The sequence below is a fragment of the Barbus barbus genome (genome assembly GCF_936440315.1).
Source record: "Barbus barbus genome assembly, chromosome: 1".
NCBI classification, from domain to species: Eukaryota; Metazoa; Chordata; class Actinopteri; order Cypriniformes; family Cyprinidae; genus Barbus; species Barbus barbus.
In genome coordinates this window covers 8,135,973-8,157,905 of record NC_136729.1, presented here as the reverse complement: position 1 = coordinate 8,157,905, position 21,933 = coordinate 8,135,973, and the positions used below count along the sequence as shown (strand labels likewise).

General features: G+C 35.5%; 1 protein-coding gene across 1 annotated transcript in view; it reads left to right on the top strand.

The window, feature by feature from the left end:
* The first annotated feature begins 3,322 nt into the window (after window positions 1-3,322).
* The window catches only part of LOC306857999 (ADAMTS-like protein 3), a 229,181-nt gene continuing 210,570 nt past the window's right edge, over window positions 3,323-21,933 (top strand). The window contains exons 1-2 of the mRNA XM_079398333.1: window positions 3,323-3,538; window positions 4,101-4,223. Of these exons, the coding sequence (XP_079254459.1) occupies window positions 4,155-4,223 (69 nt within the window). The 5' untranslated portion in view covers window positions 3,323-3,538; window positions 4,101-4,154. The remainder of the gene's footprint in view (window positions 3,539-4,100; window positions 4,224-21,933) is intronic.

The window sequence follows — 21,933 nt, the reverse complement described above, 5'->3', positions numbered from 1 at the left end:
CATGATGTTGAGGAAGTATTTGGAAAAAAAAGAGGAATATATACATGAGTCATTCTAGAATTGCGGGTTCATTTCAAATAGAAAAAGAAGACAAAAAATAGGATTTTCTTTTGCTAACCATGCTAAACTTTTTTATTTTCACAGAACACACTTCAGATTTAATATTTTCAATATTTGCTGATCTTAAACTTGTAAGATTTTTAAAAATTATTCTGAAAATCAAAGTACAAACAGAAAAATCTGTCAACTCTGTTATAGACAAACTGGGTCGAATATATACAGTTAACAAACGTGACAATTTAAAACACTGTCTACTCTAAGAGAACTTCTGTCTTTTCATCAATTAATTCAACTTTAAGCCTGATCAATGTTTGACATTTTATTTTAGAGTAAAAAATATCAACACCTTTAACTGAAACGTTGCCGAGATATTGTGCATTTTCTCTAAACATAGCTTTAAAAATGACTGAAATTCTACAATATTTCATGTAGTAAGAAAACTATTTAGGCTAATCAGCTACTAATCAATTTTTAACAATAAAACACATATAATGATATTTTTAAAGCAAAATCTTAAACAAACAGAGCTGACACTGATGGTAACAGAGTTGATATCAATAACAGAGTTGACCACCCATAGTTATAAGTCCAAAAACAACAACGTTTTCTGTCACACTCTGAAACTTTGGAAACCATTTTAAATGTAAAAACAACTATTTAATCTTAACAAATACAAATTACAGATCTTTCATGAACTTGAAAATTAAAACTGCATGTGTCTGGAAAATAAAATTCAACAGCTGCTCTCAATCTGGGCATGCACATCAATTATTGGCAATTTCTGCCCATATGTCTTTGTTTATTTCTGCGTGGCGTCCCGTCGCTGGGGTTGGTTGAGGGATGATTCTGAGGACATCATCGAAGAGATACCACAAAGTATCCTCACGGTTTGGCCAGAAGAAGTGATTTTTTTCCAATTTTGTGCATGCATGTCACTTTTGAATGTGTCTCAGGATAAATGTCATCATCATATTTGATTACACACCACTATCCAATGATGTCTTTGCTTTCCCAGTTGTTTTCTGTGCTAGTTGATCTTCAGTGGTATCAGAAAGGATTGGCTCAACATTACATTCAGTGGTGGCATAAAGGATGGGCTGAACATCAAATTCAAACCTTTGTGTTTTGTGACATGAACACTCAAGAATCTGCTTAGTAGAGCAGAGACAGCTGACATCTCTGTAGATGATCTTTCCTGGTTTAAGAGTGATCATCTGAGGCTCATTGTTGAAGGAACCACCGGGAGTTGTTTTGGCATCTTCTGTACAGCTTTGCCCACAGCTTCCTCATCAATGTAGAACAACTGTATAGAGGTCTGGGCATTCAGTAGACAATCATACAATTGCTTGGCATTTTGAATGTCTTTTCCTTCACCGACCAGTCTGTCAGCAGTTCTCTTTAGAACGCCTCCGACTCCATCTGGAGCACCTTTTCCGTGGCTTTCTTCAAAGAAGCTCCATGTGCCTTTCTTGAAGCCCTTCTTGAACAACTCTGTGCTAAACATATAGAAGTTGCATTTTTCCTTTTGTGCCATCTTTTTCTGTCCTGTCTCAAATTTTCTGCCTGCCTTACAGGGTTGGCATCTCGCCGTGCCCTGTATGGCCGCTGCCTTTCTGCTGCTGACAGCTTCATTTACCTATCATTCATTTTTCTTGACCTGGAATGATATACAACAACAAATGTATAATTTACAGTAAAATTAATCCATACTTGTAAAATAATACAAAATGCTTAAATGTGATAGGGATCAAGATGCTAACCTCAAGACAGATACCACATGGCATGTCTAAAACAGAAATGTATGCATTTTCATCATATTATTGTTTTTAAAAAAGTGAATGAGAGATTCACTGAAATAACAGATTTGACAAATAATTAATCTACAATTGGTGTATCCTAAACATTTTGTACAAATGAATGAGACAGGAATAATGACATACCTCAGTGCCTTCCAGATGTTCCCGCCAGAGGAAGTGACATCACTTGGAGCAAGTCACATGCTTTTTCTATCAGTGCTTTAAAGATTGTTATGCCTTTTTAATAACAGAGTTAACAGAGTTGACCAGAACATAGGGACAGACACTAAATGTATTTTTTAATTACTAAAATGACAAATAATACAGAAAATAGATGTATTATGCAACTGTTTACATAAATTAGTAGAGTAATCACACAAAAAAGATTAAAATTAGACGTAATTATTTCATGATAATTGAAGCTGAATATATGATTCAGGAGGCATAGACAGTCAAAAATAGGTATAGAGGGAGTCTTTAATTTAATATTTTCAAGACAAAAATGTTCCTAAATACACATAAATATTATTTTTAGTGATAGCTTGATATAATTTGTGTAATTATTCAAAACTGTTTCAATAATTTTTTTGTTTTTGAAAAATAATAAAAGGTTTAGCTAGGAGACGCAAAATGTACCCCCAATTCTAGAATGACCCATATATATATATAGATGGATGGATGGATAGATAGATAGATAGATAGATAGATAGATAGATAGATAGATAGATAGATGATAGATAGATAGATAGATAGATAGATAGATAGATAGATAGATAGATAGATAGATAGATAGATAGATAGATAGATAGATAGATAGATAGATAGATAGATAGATAGATAGATAGATAGATTGATAGATAGGCTAATACATAGAGAGGGCTATATCAACAAGGGTTTTAGTGATTTGTATTTTATTTATTGATTTATTTTTGTAGATTGTAGTGGATCTTGAACCTCTTGGTTTGATATTTTGTTATCTATATACAAGGAAAGTTACATTGTTGAATAGACAGAAAAACTATATTTTTTATTATAATATACATTATTTACTTAAGTAAGTTAAAGTAATATACATTATTTATTAATATTAACCCAATAATAGCTTTGTATGCGCTATTCATATCAATTTAAGTCTACGTAATGAAATTCGATTTTAACAAAGGGCATGTTATCAGGTTCTGTTTTAAATGTTATAAATGTAGGGTATAATTATATAAACAATGGTTTGATATTTTTGTTACTTTTTTCTTTTTTATTGTTCGTTGAATGGTTTGTATCTCATATTTATTTGACAGTTTATTCATTTTTTTTTTTTTCGGGGGAAAAAGCTCAGACACACATTGTCTCTATAATAGCAGGATCCAAGAAGTGTGACAACATGCTCCGCTGCGGGCGGAGCGATCTAGTCGCGTCGCGTCCGGTGTGGGACGCCTAGCGGACCATCAGCTCATAACTTCTGTCAGCTCAGTGTTCAGTAGGTAGCCCTGCGCTGAGGATATCGGAGAAACTCGCAGTCATTCGCGCTGCATTCAGCCTTTCCATCATCCGACTGACCGCTGCGCGACTGACGCACGCCATTCAAATCAACATCACCGAGGCTCGCGCGGTGTTTATTGATTACTGGTGCGGCGCCGCCTTTAATGGATTAAAATGTGAATCTATGAGTTACTTTGCAGCAAAAGGTAAGAGCCGATCGTATAAATGCACGTTTTTGCGTAGCTTTGCACTGAATAAGACGAGTAATAACAGCAGGTCTATCGGTTTTTATTTCAGATGTTTTATAATATGAGTCATTTATAAAGCAACTTTAATTTGTCTGACATACATAACCTGTATGTGCATTTGGTCAGTTGCTCCATCTCTTTGCAGCATCTCATAATGCACGTATCTGATCAAATAAAAGCAGTGTCATGTGAATATTGGTATATATATATATAGATAGATATATATATGACATGCACCTCTGCACAGAAATGATTCACATAAACCTATTACACTGCATTCCTACTGCTTTTGCATTATGCATGGGGAGTACCTGAGAAAGAGGCTTTTTTTTCACTGCCAGAAACCTCATATCAGACTAGATAGTGTAATTAAGTCAATCAGGAGCACCACTGCCTGGCACTTTCAATTTAAAATCAACAGTCTCATCAGAGGTAAATAATTGAGCATCATTGCTTACAGCAGCAGCAGCTCTTGCATGATGATCTGTGGTTAAACGCATCTCTGTCTGTCTCTCCTCAGGCTGATATCTGATTGACATCATTCACCAGGCAGCTCTGGAACAGGATTTTAAAGATGGAGCTCTGGGTTTTGCCAGTATGTCGGATCAGCTTGATGTTGACACTGATATCGTCCACTGGTCGGGTATGATAAATGTCAAACATTGTTTTCGTGAAGTTAGTTATCGCTCAATGCGATCAATCAGATCAGATTCTCTACACAGTAATTTTCTTGGCCACAGGCTGCTGTACTTTTAGTCATTTTTGCAGTATTTGCTGTACAATTACATTTTAGTATTCAGTTCATATTTAAACAAACTGCACTGTGATATCATAATGAGCAGGCCGGGTTATTACTGTTGCAGCATTGTTTAGCTGACAATATTTTGAAACCCATTTGCTAACATGCTATATTGCCACATATACCGTAGTGTACATTGCAAGTTGTAATCAGACTTCAACCATTACAGTTTTTTGCATTTTTATACTGGTTAATCATCACATGAGAGTTTATGGATGTTTCACTATGGCCATTTGAGCCTTATTCGAATCTCACAGTGCAGCGTGATCTGATCATTTCTAAAGTAATTTGTTGTCCTCTGACAGAAAATTATGTTGATTTTACAGTAAAAGTTAGATTTTTGAAGAAATTACTGTGGAAGAATTTAGAGCGCATGAAAATTTGAAGAGGTGTACAGAGAACGGCCTTCAGATTAACCTAGATTTTTACTTAAAATAGTACAAGAAATGTATTACTTATGCTTTTGATATTTATTTTGTATAATTGGTGTGTAATTACAATTGTGCACACATGCATCACAAATAACACCTATCATACAACATCAAGTCATTTTTTATTTATATGACATTTTTTAAATAGTAATTGTTTAAAAACAAAAATTGTTTAAATTGTTTAAAAACAAAAAATTGTCACATCAAAATATTTGGTAAACATCTAAAAACAATTTTTAATTTATGTCTAACATGTTGTATTTTGTTTTAATCAGTTTTAGTGATTTAGAGTTAGTTTAGTGAATTTTAGTAACCAATCCAGACTGATGAATCATTTCATATTTGACCATTTTGAGATTAATAATTAATCTTAAATTAATATTTATTTAATTTGATTAATGTTTAATGAATTGAGTAAATCTAGCAACTGTGTACATTTTTAGATATACTTTTAGACATTTTTTTAAAAAGTTTCTTTTGCACCAAAGCTGCATTTATTTGATAAAAAACTGTCAAAAATATTAATATTGTAAAATATTGCTATTTATAACCGTTTTTAAATTATTTGTAAAATTACATGTATTCCTTTGATGGTAAAGCTGAATTTTGAGCATCATTACTTCAGTCCTGATTGAGAAATATTTCTTATTATTATCAATGTTGAAAATGGTTGCGCTGCTTAATATTTTTGTGAAAACTATGATTTTCTGTCAATTAAATTTAAGTGCTTGTAATAAATCACCCATCAGCTGAGGGTGGCTTTGGATATCATATCTGCATCAGCCATTAAAACCTCACTGGCTGACCAGTAGTTTTAATGTCTGTAGTTTTTTATTGAGTGAACTCTGTTTTGCAACGCACATCAACCTGTGATACACACACACACACACACACATACATCACAGCAACAGACAAGCCCAAATCAGCTCTCTCCTCCAGCCTCTCAAGCCAGCTCATAGTCATGCGCTCCATCACAGGTCCGGAGGGAACCGTTAAACGTTGCCTTCTTTTTTGCAAGAAACGGGTTATATGTAGTGGGCTGGTGTGGATGTTAATGGAAGAGCTGGCATGGACGTGGACGCCAGCCTAATCCTGTACAATAGGGCCACTTGATAACAGCAATTTACATCGCGGAGCTGCCGCCTTAAGTGGCCAAATCTCTTTGTCCCATGCGCCGGTACATGAATAACGACAGCTGAAAGCCAAGTCCTGCCTTTGTGGGATTCCAAATGAAATGCAAGTGGAAAGATGGAGGAGAGAGCAGGTAGCAGGTAGTGGCATTAGTGCAACAGTGCACTCTAGGATAGAGTTACAGTCGGCCACGTCGAGCGCCTTTTCCATGCACGCACCATTTGGCTAATGTTATTCATTCCCTAGTTTGTACGCGAGCTGACGGACAGCAGCAGCACTCTCTTTTACGCCGTATTATATACCACGTCTATCTATCTATCTATCTATCTAACTCACCCAAAACATTTCATTCATGCTTCAAAACCTAGTTATTGTGTCAGTAATTTGGCCAAGGCCACCAAAATATGAAGTATTTTTGTCATCGTGTGAGCCACACTGATCAAAATATTTAGTTATTTTTTCACCATGACAGACAACCATGGAAATTAAAGTTCTATAAAAAGAAATATGATATTTGTTGAGAAGAGTCAATAGTACATAGAAAAAAAAGTACATGAAAGTCAAGATTCACCTGCACAATTCATGGCAAATTTACAACAAGTCTAATAGAAATGTGTAGAAAATATGCTTGACAGTTTATGACAACTAGATCAACCATTTAGCATCTAATGACTTATACGATGAACTAATGACTAGATGTTTTGAGGGGAAAGGCTATAGCACAGAGAACTATATAATACATTTTGAGCAACATATGATATTAGCAACTGAAAATGTAGGAAACCGCAGACAAATGTACATAATCAGTTGCATGAACGTACCAAAGCAATCACAACTTGTTCAAAAGAATGAGAAACTGCTTGTATGATGTGCACAAGTGACTAGATGATGTGGAAGTTGAACAAGTAGTTTTGAAAATTTCATTTCTGATCAGAGAAATGCACCAAAGTGACTGAGGAAAAACTGTAAAAACTTAATCAAACAGACAATGAACACTGTTAACAGCAAGGATTATATGTTGCAATCAAACTTATAGCAACATTTGGTAGTTCTGTATGTTGTTTCAGGGTTGGCATCATCTGAGGTCCTCTGAAGAGTTGGCATCTTCTCTTCTCTTCTCTTCTCTTCTCTTCTCTTCTCTTCTCTTCTCTTCTCTTCTCTTCTCTTCTCTTCTCTTCTCTTCTATCTATCTATCTATCTATCTATCTATCTATCTATCTATCTATCTATCTATCTATCTATCTATCTATCTATCTATCTATCTATCTATCTATCTATCTATCTATCTATCTATCTATATGTATGTGCATATGCTACATTCAAATTCAGCAAATAAAGTAGAATTTAAAAGACATTTTCAATGAATTTCTACTCAACCTGTTGCGTACAGCATGGATTTGCTCTTAGCTAAACTGCAGTGCTTTCAGCCCTCATATTCTTCAATAGTTTGCTGCACTTTGGCAGCAGGTTCTTATTAAGCTCTTAAATTCACTTGTTTGGATAATCCAGAACCTAACACTTCATCTCAGCAGAGCAATGTTAATTCTGCAGGGACAGAAAGCATGCACTTCTTCTCCCAGAGAAATGTAACATTTAAGAAGAAGCTCAGAGGTTAAATGAGTACATAGTCAACAATTACGGGTCAGAGTAGATTTTGAAATACCGATTCTTGCTTGGCTTATAGCGTAGATTATGACAAGCAGATGTTGCACTAACCTTGTGCCTGATTGCTTTTTATTGCATTGTGTTTTTAAGGGTATTGATATTCTCAAGTTCTCAATTGAAGCCATTTGTGCCCCCTTTTTCAATGTCACCATCTCCTCCATTTCGATTGCTTTCCATTTTTTTCATTCCCAATTTACAGATTCAGAAATATTACTGAAGGGCTGCATTGTAGGCGGACGAATAAATGAGCCTTTTTTTGTCTCTGCCTTTCATAGACGGGAAATGCATAACAATGCGCTCTTTCTATCACATTGTGAAGTTTTTAAATCATTTTTTGGGATAGTTTTCAGCACTTGTTATTGACAGAGACCTTAGAGAGACGACCGGAAATTATACAGCAGTGAGAGGAGGAATGAGAATGGGTTGAATTCAAACCTTAGAGGTTGCTTTTTCATTGCAAACAAATGAGGTGTGTTATGCCGCCTACCTTTTGGAACATCCTCCGTGTTGATGATGCCTTAAAATGCACACTAGCTTGGAACAAAGCCAAGATGGTAAACAGTGTAAGAGACGTGTTCATCAACACACAAACCAACAGAACAACAGCTCAATCTCCCATGTCATTTCTGGCTAGCGCTCAACAGATACTGTGTTTGCGTGCGTGGATATTTAAATGAGTGAGCATGCTGTGTTGGAGGAGAGTGTAAAGTTGTCCGTGGAGTTGTCAGGCAGCAGTATGAAAGCTTTGGTCACTCACTGCTGTTGTATTATGTGTCCAGAGACACTACGGCTGCAGCTCCAGCCTGTTTGAACAGCTGACACCTAAAGCAGAGACAAAAAACCTGGCTCCAGACAGCCTCATCGCTGAGAGCTGGGAATAGGTTGTGGATGTTTTAGTGTGTGCTTGTATGTCTGTGTATTTGTTCTTTATGGATGAACAAGAAGGCTACAGGGGCCACCACAATATGTGCACACTTAAGCCATACTTAAAAATGTCTGAATGTTGTTGCATTGCATAAAATCTAAAAAGAAGTTGGGTGGGGAGAGCACAAGCATACATTGCCAGTAAAATTTTTTATAAATATATCTAAGGAAAACTGACTAAAAATATCATCCACTAAAAATTTCCAAAACACAACAAAATATAAAATAAAAAGTAAAGTTAGTTCTGAAAAATGCATTATTTGTTTGAACATGCCACTTGGACTTGATATTTTGTATGTAATGCAATGGTATTCAGACATTTTTAATGGCAACGGCATTCAGAAATTATTTTAAAATTAATTTTAAATTTAATTTAAAAAATAATATGCATACACACACATACATACATATTATCTATATATGTATATAAAATATATAAATTAGAAACAAAAAAAAAAATATTTTTTAATTTGACTTAATTTCAGTATATCTACTGCTTTATAGTTTTATTATCTTTTAATGGTTTTGCAATATTCATTTTAGTGGTTTGCATGTCTTAGATTTTAAATCTAAACATGATCTGACCATGCATTATGAAATAATTCTAGTCCAGTTCCAATGATGATATATATCTTTTAATGATGCATCCTTCTAATCCAAATTTTCAAATTGATTAAAAATGGCAGGTTATGCGTTAACAGAGGCTTTGACCTCCACAGGAAAGTGTTGCGTCATGGAAGGGTGATTTTAAAAGGTTGCTAGGTAGTAAAAAATTTTGAGGCATTCAAGATCTCGTCATAGGGGTTGACAAATTTTAAACTAATTTTTGCTGCTTTGTACTCAGAAAATATCGTTGATGAGGCAAAATCATGTGGCTTTCATGTGTTCTACAGCTTCAGAATATCTGCTGATGGCTCAAAGGGTGTTAATGTTTTGATTTATTGGTCCATGCAGGGCCATAAATACACAGCTGCTTTTAATTGCAGTTTTACAGATAAAGCTTTAAATCAATGCAGCACATAAATACGTTACTCTGAGACAGTCAAACCCTGAGTGCAGGATAATCATTCTGCATTAAATCACTGAATACCAACTATTGTTTTGCATCTTTAAATTCATGCATGATGTAAATCCGGCTGCAATTCATGTAGGTCCGCTTTACTCCATGAAAATGAAAGCATATATTTGGCACATTAGGTTAAACTGTTCGGTTTAACTCATGCATGAGTTTGCAGATTGCGTATTTGATTCTGTTTTACCAGTCACACGTGAGTTTAAACATTTATCTTTAGACAGCTTCATTCATCAAACATCTTTTTACTGAAGGTGGCATAGAAGTGCTTGTGCTCTTTGAATCCATTCTGCATATTTCCCCCCAGAATAAAGACTGAAAATGCAAAAGAAAGTCTGCAGATTGTGTCTGAGCCTCCATCAGTTATGTGAAAGGGTAAAAGAGCTCTTATCTGTATGTTTTGACATATACGGCTCCTCATGAATTCTCTCTCTCTCTCAATCTATGGTGAGTCGAGTTGAACTGAAAGGCTCATTCATACACAGTTACTGTGTGGCCATTCACTCTGACCAGCTGTAAACAGACTCGCTGCCTTTTTACACCCGCTGCACTGCTAATCTGTTGGATTGGAGCCCCCCCTCTCTTCACTCTTCACTCCTCTCCTTCACTCTCTGGCATGGCAAATAGGCTCTTGACACTAAGCCCTGGCACATATTTCATGATTTCATTAATGGCCCCAGTCAGCTTTGATAGAGAATGTGACATTATGTTTAGTTCACCATCATAATTTACTCATGTCTACGCTGTTTCAAGCCTCAACCCTTATTTTCATTCATCAAAGAAACATAGAAAGAGCAGAAATAGAAGGAAAATGGATGATGATTTATACCGTCAAGCTCCAAGAGGGACAAAAAAGTACCATACAAGTATCATGAAAGATTCAAGCATTCAATTTCAAGTCTTCTCTTTTGCAGTCTGATTTGCTGTTATCCTTTATGTGAAAAGTTGCTATTTAAAAATAAAAGGTTTCAAAAGGGGGTTTTTGCAGTGATGCCATGCTGTTTCCACAAAGAACCTTTCTGTGGAATTTTTTTTAAAGAATAATATTTTTCTTAGTTTTTCTTTGTCATTTAAATAATCTTAAGAACCTTTTGATTCCATAGATGTTAAAGGTTCTTCATGGAACCAGCGATTCCAAAAAAGAACATTTATTTTTATTTTATATTTTATTCGTGACTGGTCACATGACACGCAAGATATAATGATGCTAAACCTGGGGCACGTTCAGGTCCCAACGTTTTGCTACGGTTTCCGGGTTGAACGACATGCTTCCTGGAAACGCTGTGCAACGGTGTGGTTTTCTCTTGTTTGGTGGGTGTGTCAAAAAAGTCAGTCAAATCAGCAGCAACGTGTATATAAACCACACGGTAATAAAGAGACAGCTCGTACAATGGGTCCAAGTGAAGTCATTTAATATGTGTCTGCTGCAGCTCGGTATGCGCAACAATTGAAGATATTAGAAGACATGTTTGTCATAAGAGTTTTATAGTAACATAGCATATCAACATGATGATAATGAATTTCAAAGTAAATGTAATTAACATCTAAATAAATTCACAAGTGCAAGTATATTGTTTGCACATGTTTATTTACATTAAAGGCAAAATAACTGAAATACTAAAAGCACAAGTATAGATCTGGAACTTCTTTAAGTCTGTCTATATATGTAGTAATTGCAATGTCTTCTGGTCCATATCCTTTCCTCAGGAAGGTGTGCTAGACACTGATTAATGTAACATAAAAATACTATACATATTTATATATTTTGCTATTGTATTGTGGAGTGACACTTTCATAAACTTTTCTATGCTCCTCTGATTATATAATGGTAAATATAACAATATCATAGCACAAAAACAGTGATGAGCAATAATGATAAGCCTAATACTGACAATAAAAATAATAAGGTCATATAGATCATAACACAGTCTCGGAGTTAAGAAGTGGATTATCCCTCACCTGAAATTTCCCTTCACTCGATTGGGATGTTCTCTCTTATTCTGGACGGCAAGGGCAGTGACTGTAACATTGAGCATATTTTGCATTATTAAAAATGTATTTATACCGATTTTATCAGGCTCTGAAAATTCTTCAAAAAGAACATAAAGAATGGCCTTCTCAGCTGCCATAGTTGCAACACTTGCGTCATCAGAACAGGGTGTTCAACGCATCACCGTTTCCGTTTAATAAACGTTTTGCACCGTTTTTTCTGGGCTGAACGCAGCCCTGATGTGTGTGCATCTAAAGAGACACTTTTTAAGTTTAAATTATTTGCATTTTCTACTATTGTAATTTTAATGTTTAATCTACTTTTTATGACTTTAGTTGATTTTTATCATTGGAATTTATAAATCACATCCACTTTCATTGTCTCAAAAAACAGCAGCATGGCTATTCTGTGTAGTGTCTCATTTTGAGTTTCAAAGAAGATTGAAAGTAAAATGAGATTGAAACCATATGAGGGTGAGTAAATGATTACAAAATGTTCATTTGGGGGTGAACTATTTCCTTGAATGTCTAGGACAATTCATTTGAAAAGTAATCGTTTTAGATTTGAGCCTCCGTAAACGTTGATTGTGACTCAGCTTGTAGGTTCTGCCTCATTTCACAAATCTCTAGTTGTTGAAAGGACTGTGATATCCGACTGCCAGCAGATCCTTTGCAGTTTAACGGTAAGATAACTGGTTTACCACATCCCAGTATTCTTTTAGTGTACTACTACAGTGTTTATTATTATTTCGAATTTGCTTTTATTTTTTATGTTTTGAGTTTTCATTTTAATTTTAGTTTATGATTTGGTAATTTTGTAGTTCTTTTGTCATTTTTTATTATTAAAAAAATATTTTAGTTTTAGTTTTATTCATTTTATTAAACTTATACATTCTATTTTCATTTATTTGCAAAGGCAACATTTCTATTTTCTAATACAAATAAAAACTATTTTAAATAGTTATAATTTCAGTTAACAATAACTACACTGCTACATCCATACCGATCTCAAAGACAGTGTGGAATATAACCTCAAGTTTAGCAACCATTACAGCCTGTTTGGGGAATATCATTTTAGAAATTCTTTAACCCACTTTCTGGGAAATAATTTTTGGGAAGATAAAATACTCTTTTCTGTCAGATTTAATGTGCATGGTCCACTATAAGTAAGTTATTTGTGGAATGATTCCCTGAAAAGTGAAAATACTGTGACTGTGGTGCTGTCAAAACATCGCTCTGCTTCTTTGAGCATCACGACCAATGCCAATGATACATGGAGTGAGTATTTGAGAAATCTGTTTAAAAACTTTCATAATGTTTGTAATTACATTGCTAGTGGCAGATTAATTACATACAGCATTATTAGTAGCTTCATGTTGGTGAGGTGTAAAGAAAAAGTTCAACAGCAGCTTTAAAGGAATATTTCATCCAAAAATGAAAAGTTGCTGAAAATATACTTGCGCCCAGCCCATCCAAGATGTAGATGAGTTTGTTTCCCTATTGGAAAAGATTTGGAGAAATTTAGCATTACTCATGCTCACCAGTGGATCCCTTTGCAGTGAATGGGTGCCGTCAGAATGAGAGTCCAAACAGCTGAAAAAAAACAGTAATTCACACGACTCCATAATCCATAATATTGCTTCCTCCAGTGAAAACATCCATTCCCTGTAGTTCTTTGACATACAAATCTTCCAACATGTTTGTTTGGAACTGTTTTAGACTGTTTTTACTTATAAACGGTGCTTGATCTGTGAATATTTCTCTCCTGATTCAGACAACAGACAAAGCAATATTAGAGGACTTGTATTTTAGCTGGAAGCAATGTTTGAGGTTGAAAACATCTCAGTGATGGGTTTGTTTCTTACAAACTCTTAGCTTTTCACTTCACAAGTGGATTATTCTGATGTTTTTATCAGCTGTTTAGACTCTCATTCTGACGGCACCCATTCACTGCAGAGGATCCATTGGTGAGTAAGTGATGTAATGCTACATTTTTCCAAATCTGTTCAGATGAAGAAACAAACTCATCTACATCCTGGATGGCCTGAGGGTGAATACGTTTTCAGCAAATTTTCTTTTCTGGGTGAGCTATTTCTTTAAGACCAAGCAGCAGCTTCTGCCAGCTTATTGCAATGCCAGTGTACTGAAAGCTTAGCACGTGCTAGTGTTACTAGTGCCACTTACCTGCCTTTCAGCAAACCAGTTTGTAGTATGTAGTTTGGAGTATGTCACCTTATTAAGAATTTAGCTTTCATAAGGTTTATAGCATCTTACCCCAATTTTCAGATAATTCTTACAGCACTGACACTATATAATTTTACTTACAGTGTGATCTGCATATGATATGTGATCAAAGTGTTAAATTCAGTCGTGTGAACTGCTTACCCAGCACTAAGGCACTTCCTGAAGGAGCCTTGCTTTGTAAATACAGTAAACTGTGTGTTCTCTCACCTTTACTATTTATTATTCTCAGTAAGTATTTCAATCTCCGCACTGAAGCGCCTCAAGCAGCTTTTGGATTTGCATATGTATATATCCAGCAACTGTTGACCTCAGTGTTTTTCGACCTCACAGCATCTGTTAGCTTGTGCATCTCCATTTTATAACAAAAATAGAGTGAAATCAAAATGCAATTTGATTGTGGAGGAGGTGAAAGTCATGAATGCTCAGACTGATGGGGAATCATTTCAATTATATTTTATAATAAATTCTGCTCCTCAGGGGCTCGAGTCGTGACGTTAGCAAACAAGATGATTCAGTCTTCATATTGGAACTTCAGTGTCTAGCTGATCCTTGATGATTTGCATTTGTTTTTATTTTTACCAGATGCTTTCTTAACAAATTAATTTGTATAAAAATCAATAGCTGAAAGTAGCTATATGTTGCATGCTAAGATAAACTTTTGAAAGGAAAGCAGAAAACTGGAAACTTGGAAAGCAAAAATGAGATACTATAATTCAAATTTACAGTTTGCAAGTTAAAATAAGGTGACCAGAATCCTGGAAATCAGGGAAATTTTAGAGATTCAGTGGTCATAATATCATTAAAATCTTACCTGTTATTAATAATGAATTGAAAAACGTGAACAATACAATTTTTGTATGTTTTTTTTTGTTTTTGTTTTTTTGTTATGGGTTCATATACTATTGTGAAAATTTAAAATAATGTCAAATTGATCTTAACAGCTTTTAATACAATTCACCAAAAATCACACTATACAAAAATAAAGCAAAGTAAATGGTAACATTTGAAAAAGGTAAACAGATCAAAACAGTATTATAACAAATTTAAGACTTAAAATAATAATAATAATAATAATAAAATATATATATATTTTTAGATTGATAATAATTGTTTTCAAATAGGTTTTCAAAAGGCTCCACCAGTAAATATTTACATGCACGATCTTACTTTGATTATTAGTAATAATGCAACAAAGGTCATGCAGATGCTTTAAACTGTTCTTTTGTCATAAATCGGTTTAATCTGTTAAATCAAAACAGATCTGGTATGCAACAGAAATTTTTTTCGTCCAATCAATTCTTGATGGAAATATTGCAACAATGTGTTCAGTTTTTACCCTCATAAATATCTCAATTATCAAGACTTCGCCTCGACAGGCCAATATGAGCAAATGTTTTTTTGTTTTGGTAAAAAGATTATTTCTCTGCTCCAAAACCTTGGAGTCAGTCTGAAATGCAACATTGTAAGTGAAAGATTTGGAACATAACATTCTTGTGTCATACAGAGAGCGTTGAGGAGAATCAGGTCACTAGTGATTTCAACAGAGTTTGAATTTTAGCATATGTTGCTAATCAAATGATGTGGGCCTCTAATAAGCATAAACACACATAGCACAGGCAAATATTTGCGACCTGCTCCATGATTTTGAATCACTTCTGAGCTCCTGAAAGATTCCAGATAAGACTGTATTTAACAAAACTAGGACATTTATTTAAACATACATGTAGTAAAAAACAGAATGCATTTACATTTTACCATTCAAAAGGTTCAGTTCGGTACAGTATACGTTTTGTTTTTTTATTTCAAAGAAAATTAATACTTTTTTTCCAGCGAGGATAGATTAAATTGATAAAAAGTGATGGTAAAGACATTTATAATGTCACAGAAGATTTCTATTTAAAAAAAAAACGCCGTTCCTTTGAACATCCTGTTAATCAAATAATAAAACAATTAATTGTTTTAAACTTTCACCTGTAGCTAACTAAGTTAACCTTTTTACTTATACTATTTTTTCCCATTCAGGCAAGCTCTCTAGGTTTTGGAACAGAGCCCATGTCACCTCAAAACAAATATCCTATACTATGGTAATCCGTACTATGTCCAGGTACCCAAATAGATCAGGAGCAGCTGTTAGCAGATCCTCATGTTTACCCAATTCCCATTCTCAAGGTCAGCCAGACCCATCTCAGAATTCCTCAACAGGATTTTATTGTTTTGTCAGAACCTCAGCAGTGCACAGAAGCCATCAATCAAGCTGGATTATTGGCTGGTTGTGGAGTCGATTATGGTAGCCTGTTTCCACTACTGAATAAAAAAAGCTAATTGCGACTTTTTATTTCACAACTCTTGACTTTTTTTCTCCCAGTTGTGAGTTTACATATTGGAATTCTGACTTTCTTCTCAGAATTGCATGATATAAATTTGCCATTTTTAATTTTTTTCATAGAATTGTGAGATATAAGCTCACAGGTGTCAGTTATAAAGTCAGAATTGTGTAATAAAAAGTCACAAATGTATTTATAAAGTCAGAATTGCGAGATAAACTTGCAATTTTGAGAAATAAAGAAAAAATATGAGTTTATATCTTGCAATTCTGACTTTATAACAAGCAATTGCAAGTTCTAAAGTCAAAATTGTGAGATATAAACTTGCGATTTTGAGAAGTCAGTATTTTTTCCTCAGAAATTGGACTTTATAACTTGCAATGCTGAGTTTATAGTCCACAATTCTACAAAAAAAGTGAGAATTACAAGAAAAAAAGTGAGAATTGCAAGGGAAAAAGGGAGAATTGCGAGAAATAAACTTGCAATTGCGAGTTTATATCCCACAATTCTGACTTTATAACTCAGAATTGCAAGTTTATAGCTCACAATTCTGAGAAAATAAGTGAGAATTGCGATATATAAACCCGCAATTGCTAGAAAAAAGTCAGAATTGCGAGAAAGTCAGAATTGCAAGATATAAACTTTCTATTGCAAGAAAAAGGTCATAATTTAGATAAAAAGTTATTATTATTATTATTTTTTTATTCAGTGGCGGAAACAGGCTTCTATAGTGGATGGCTCACTCTGGTGTGTTTTTGGAAACTTACTAACATTCAACTTCTAGAAATTAATGGATGTATTTGATTAGTGCTCAAAAATGTTTGGTTCCTCCTCCAGTGGTCTGCTCTTGTTTACACATCTCAGTGAGCAGCAGCTGATGCCATCAAGTGCCTCCTAATTGTTTTAGGAAGCAAGTTGTGCGTAATTGCCTTGTAAGTATTGAAGCTTATGTATGTTTAGATATGTGAATGAGTGTTTGGCAACTGCCAAGCTTTACCTTAGTTACCCAGAAACACTTGCTGGCTTGCTGCAAGCACATTTGTCACAGGTGTCGGGTTGATAAAAGTGTTACCATGACATGAACCTCCATCCTCTTGAGCTCTTGCTTATTAAAGTGCCTTCAAAAGATAACAGAGATCAACAGACAGCTGGAACTAGCCAAAAAAAGGACAATCTTGCTATAAGACTAATGACAGTGTCAAAATAAGGATGGCTGGTACTAGTGGTGTGTGATATAATATAGTAATTGTTGTTTTAACAATGTGGAAGCTGACATTATTAAGTATGACACTCATTTTGCAAAAAAAATAACAAAACAAAATATATATGGGGACAAAAATACCTCTGTATGTGTTTTTGTCTTGCATTTCTACACTCACCAGCCACTTTATTAGGTACACCTGTTCAATTGCTTGGTAACACAAATTGCTAATCAGCCAATCACATGGCAGCAACTCAATGTATTTAGGCATCTAGATGTGGTGAAGACGACTTGCTGAAGCTCAAACCGAGCATCAGAATGGGGAAGAAAGGAAATTTAAGTGACTTTGAACGTGGAATGGTTGTTGGTGCCAGACGGGCTGGTCTGAGTATTTCAAAAACTGCTGATCTACTGGGATTTTCACACACAACCATCTCTAGGGTTTACAGAGAATGGCCTGAAAAAGAGAAAATATCCAGTGAGCGGCAGTTGTGTGGACAAAAATGCCTTGTTGATGTCAGAGGTCAGAGGAGAATGGGCAGACTGGTTAGAGATGATAGAAAGGCAACAGTAACTCAAATAACCGCTCGTTACAACCAAGGTATGCAGAATACCATCTCTGAACGCACAACACGTCGAACCCTGAATCAGATGGGCTACAGCAGCAGAAGACCACACCGGGTGCCGCTCCTGTCAGTTAAGAACAGGAGGCTCACCAAAATTGTACAATAGAAGATTGGAAAAAACGTTGCCTGGTCCGATGAGTCTCGATTTCTGCTGCGACATTCAGATGGTAGGGTCAGAATTTGGCGTACATAACATGAAAGCATGGATCCATCCTGCCTTGTCTCAACGGTTCAGGCTGCTGGTGGTGGTGTAATGGTGTGGGGGATATTTTCTTGGCACACTTTGGGACTCTTAGTACCAATTGAGTATCATTTAAACGCCACAGCCTACCTGAGTATTGTTGCTGACCATGTCCATCCCTTTATGACTACAGTGTACCCATCTTCTGATGGCTACTTCCAGCTGGATAATGCACCATGTCACAAAGTTCAAATCATCTCAGACTGGTTTCTTGAACATGACAATGAGTTCACTTTACTCAAATGACCTCCACAGTCACCAGATCTCAATCCAATAGAGCACCTTTGGGATGCTGTGGAATGGGAGATTTGCATCATGGATGTGCAGCTGACAAATCTGCAGCAACTGCGTGACGCTATCATGTCAATATGGACCAAAATCTCTGAGGAATGTTTCCAACACCTTGTTGAATCTATGCCACAAAGAATTAAGGCAGTTCTGAAGGCAAAAGGGGGTCCAACCCGGTACTAGCAAGGTGCACCTAATGAAGTGGCCAGTGAGTGTATGTCACATGAGCGAGCCTGCTGTTTTTCCCAAATATCAGCATGACTGAAAATGTATTGTTTTTATACAAGTTAGACAGAAATGTTGACAAACCTTATTGCCATATTGATTTTATTTTGATATATTGTGTAGCCCTAATTAAGTGAACAACTCTATTCTCTTTTTGAATCTAAATTTGACTATTGCTCGATAGAACTGAGTACCTGTGAGATGGACATTCATGGGTTGGAGGTAAGAACGTCAGGATGACATGTCAGGAACTTGAGGACAACGTGAACAAAAGTGTTTTTTGTGCTGCATGACTTCTGAGTGATGGAAGGCCTGCTTTCATAATGAGATCAAAGATCTGGCACCATCTTCTAACACCTGCTTTTGCTAAAACATTCAGCCTGAGGGTAGTACCAGCAGAACAGACTAGTGTCAGTGGCTAATGAAAGCACACAATGAACTCCGTTAACTTTGTACTTTGGTATTTTAACCTTCAAATTTTGCAAGTTGCCAATAGTTTGTCAATAGTTTGTATTCGAGTTGAGTGGGATGTTGTGGACTAATTTCGATGTGCATAATGTTGCAGAATCACAGCACTTTGGTTGGCAATAGCCTGAAGTTTGTAACTGGATTGCTTTTTGTTCTCAAGAATGAGCCACATTTCTGTTCTATTAATCCCTGCATACCAAACGCTTCTGGTACGAGAAAAACAGTCACCAAGAACATCAAAGTATGGCCATAGGGAGCAAGCTCAACCCTGCTGGGCAGTTTTGTTTTTGCTGATTGGAATATGTTCAAATAGGCTGCAACATACTGAGATTACACTGATGAATTTGCATTACCCATCAGCAGGTGGGTGGATGATGTTGCCACCAGAACTATCGGTGCATGTCACTACTATAGGCTCTGGTGTATACAGACTCTCCTGGTCCAGTTTTTTTTTTCAGCATCACTTTTCAGTGGTGGAGCGTAGTTTTAGTCTTGCTGGAGATTCAGTATCAGGCAAAAGAAGTAAACAGGTGTGACTTTGAGCTTGCAGTCTGAATCAAATGTTCCATTATTGCTTCCGTGATTGGCTGCTCAATTAACTTTTTTATTATTATATATTAAAAAACAGTTGTTCTGTGGAAATTGTGATACTTTTTTGAAGATTATTTGAGAAATAGACAGTTCAAAAGAACAGCATTTCAAAAATCTTTTTTTTTAACATTATAAAAGTCTTTATTGTCATTTTTGATGAATTCAATGCATCCTTGCTAAATAAAAGTACTAATTTCTTTAAAAACAAAATCTACAGTATATATATTTAATGCATTCATATTTATATTTATAAATATATATCCTCCACTTCAGAATCATAATTCTGTTGGCCAGGTCAGTATTCTTCAGCATGCTGTCCACAATATATTGAGTTTAGAGAGATCTAAATTTGAATTGTGCTGTGAAAAAAAAGTTGGTAGGTTTCTTTTATGACTCTCTATGCAACTACATTTCTGTAGCTTCTGCCAATAGTAACTGACTGCCGTTAAAAAATACTCTGAAAGCTTTTACGTGACGTCAGGGACATTATATGATTGTCTTACAAGGAGCATGTGACCCAAATTGATGTTGACACTTTATTCCAAAGGATTTAAAGCCAGGATGCTTTTACCACCCCATAGACGCTGCTCAGGGTAAATGATGAATCTTCATTGTCCCACTGACTTCAGAGCTGAGGAATGCTCGAGTGACCAGATGGCCCTTTTAACGAATCGCTCTTTCTGGAAGTTATGATCCAGGATTAGGTATTCCTCTGACTGTACTGATCCTTGGCACCGAGCGCTAAAAGTCAAAAGCTTATCTAGGGTTAGTCCGGTCTGAGAAAAGGCACTGGCCTGCTGCCATAAACCCAGAGACCAGCCAGAGTTTTCTCCACATTGTTGAGTAGACTCGCTCTGACAGCGTTGTGACATTCCTTCACTCAAAGCCGAGCCTTTCACTTCCAATCTTTGAAGTTAGAACTCACGGCACGGCCGTCGACTTAGTGCTTTACTTATTTGTCACTTATACCCTGCTGAGACAATGTATCTACAGTTCCCTAGTAGAATGCCTGATGAAACATCTTCTGGCACATAAAAACACGCACACCTGTGCCGGCTCTTGCCAGTAAATGCCAGTGGAAGTGAGCGGAGCCTTTAGTAATGAGCTTGTATGTGGCTCTAAGTTGAAGGAAACCCAGTACGGTTACTCCCACACCGCCTGATGTTCAAGTCTGATGTTCACAGCAAGCAAGATAGTGCCAAACATAAAGTTTAATTAAACATTCTATCTATTGTTGGAATCACTTTTAGAATTGTTTTTTTTTTTTTCTAGCTGATGAACAATAAAAGCATCAGCCAATCAGAATCCACTCAGCTTTAAAGTTCTCAAGCGTTTAAAAACTGCAGTGCACACTTATAAAGTTGTCATCTGTTGGTGTGGATGCTAATATAGTAGGGATATAAAATATTTGATTTTTGCTGATATCCAATATGCCGCTATTTTTAAACTCATTTTGGCCGATATCCGAAATATATCGGCATAATTTTTCATATTGGGCCGTTTTTTACATTTTAAGCCATTATCGGCCAATTCTGATAACGTTTCGATAATATTGTGCATCCCTATAATAGTTTTAGTTCTTGGTGTATACAGGCCTTAACTATATCTTTAAAGGTGAAGTTTCAAAAGTTAAATTAAAATAAATTATTATGTTAGAATAGGTAAGTCCACACCACAGCTACACTTCCTGGCTAAAAAGAAAAGTCGCACACATTAGACTGCCTTGTTCCAGCAACCATTTATTTTCATCAAGAGTTGCATTAATAACATAATGATAAATACATTAGCTTCCACACTGTCACATTTAAAATGTCTTTAATGATGAAACACATGGGTAATCTAACATAGAACAGCTTTCAAACTCACGAACATAACAGGTGACAAAGTAACGAGTAACAAGTAGATCCGACAAAGGAAGACCAAACAAACAGTAACTTAAATACCAGGATGATTAACAAACACAGGAGCAAAGAATCGTAATTAAACTAAACAAAGAATAATCAATTAACTAAACAAGAAAAGGAAAAAGACCATATAAGGAAAAACAGGGAGAACTCAGGGCAAAACAAGACCAAAACGTGACAGTGTGGAAGCTAATGTATTTATCATTATGTTATCTTTATAGTTATCATTC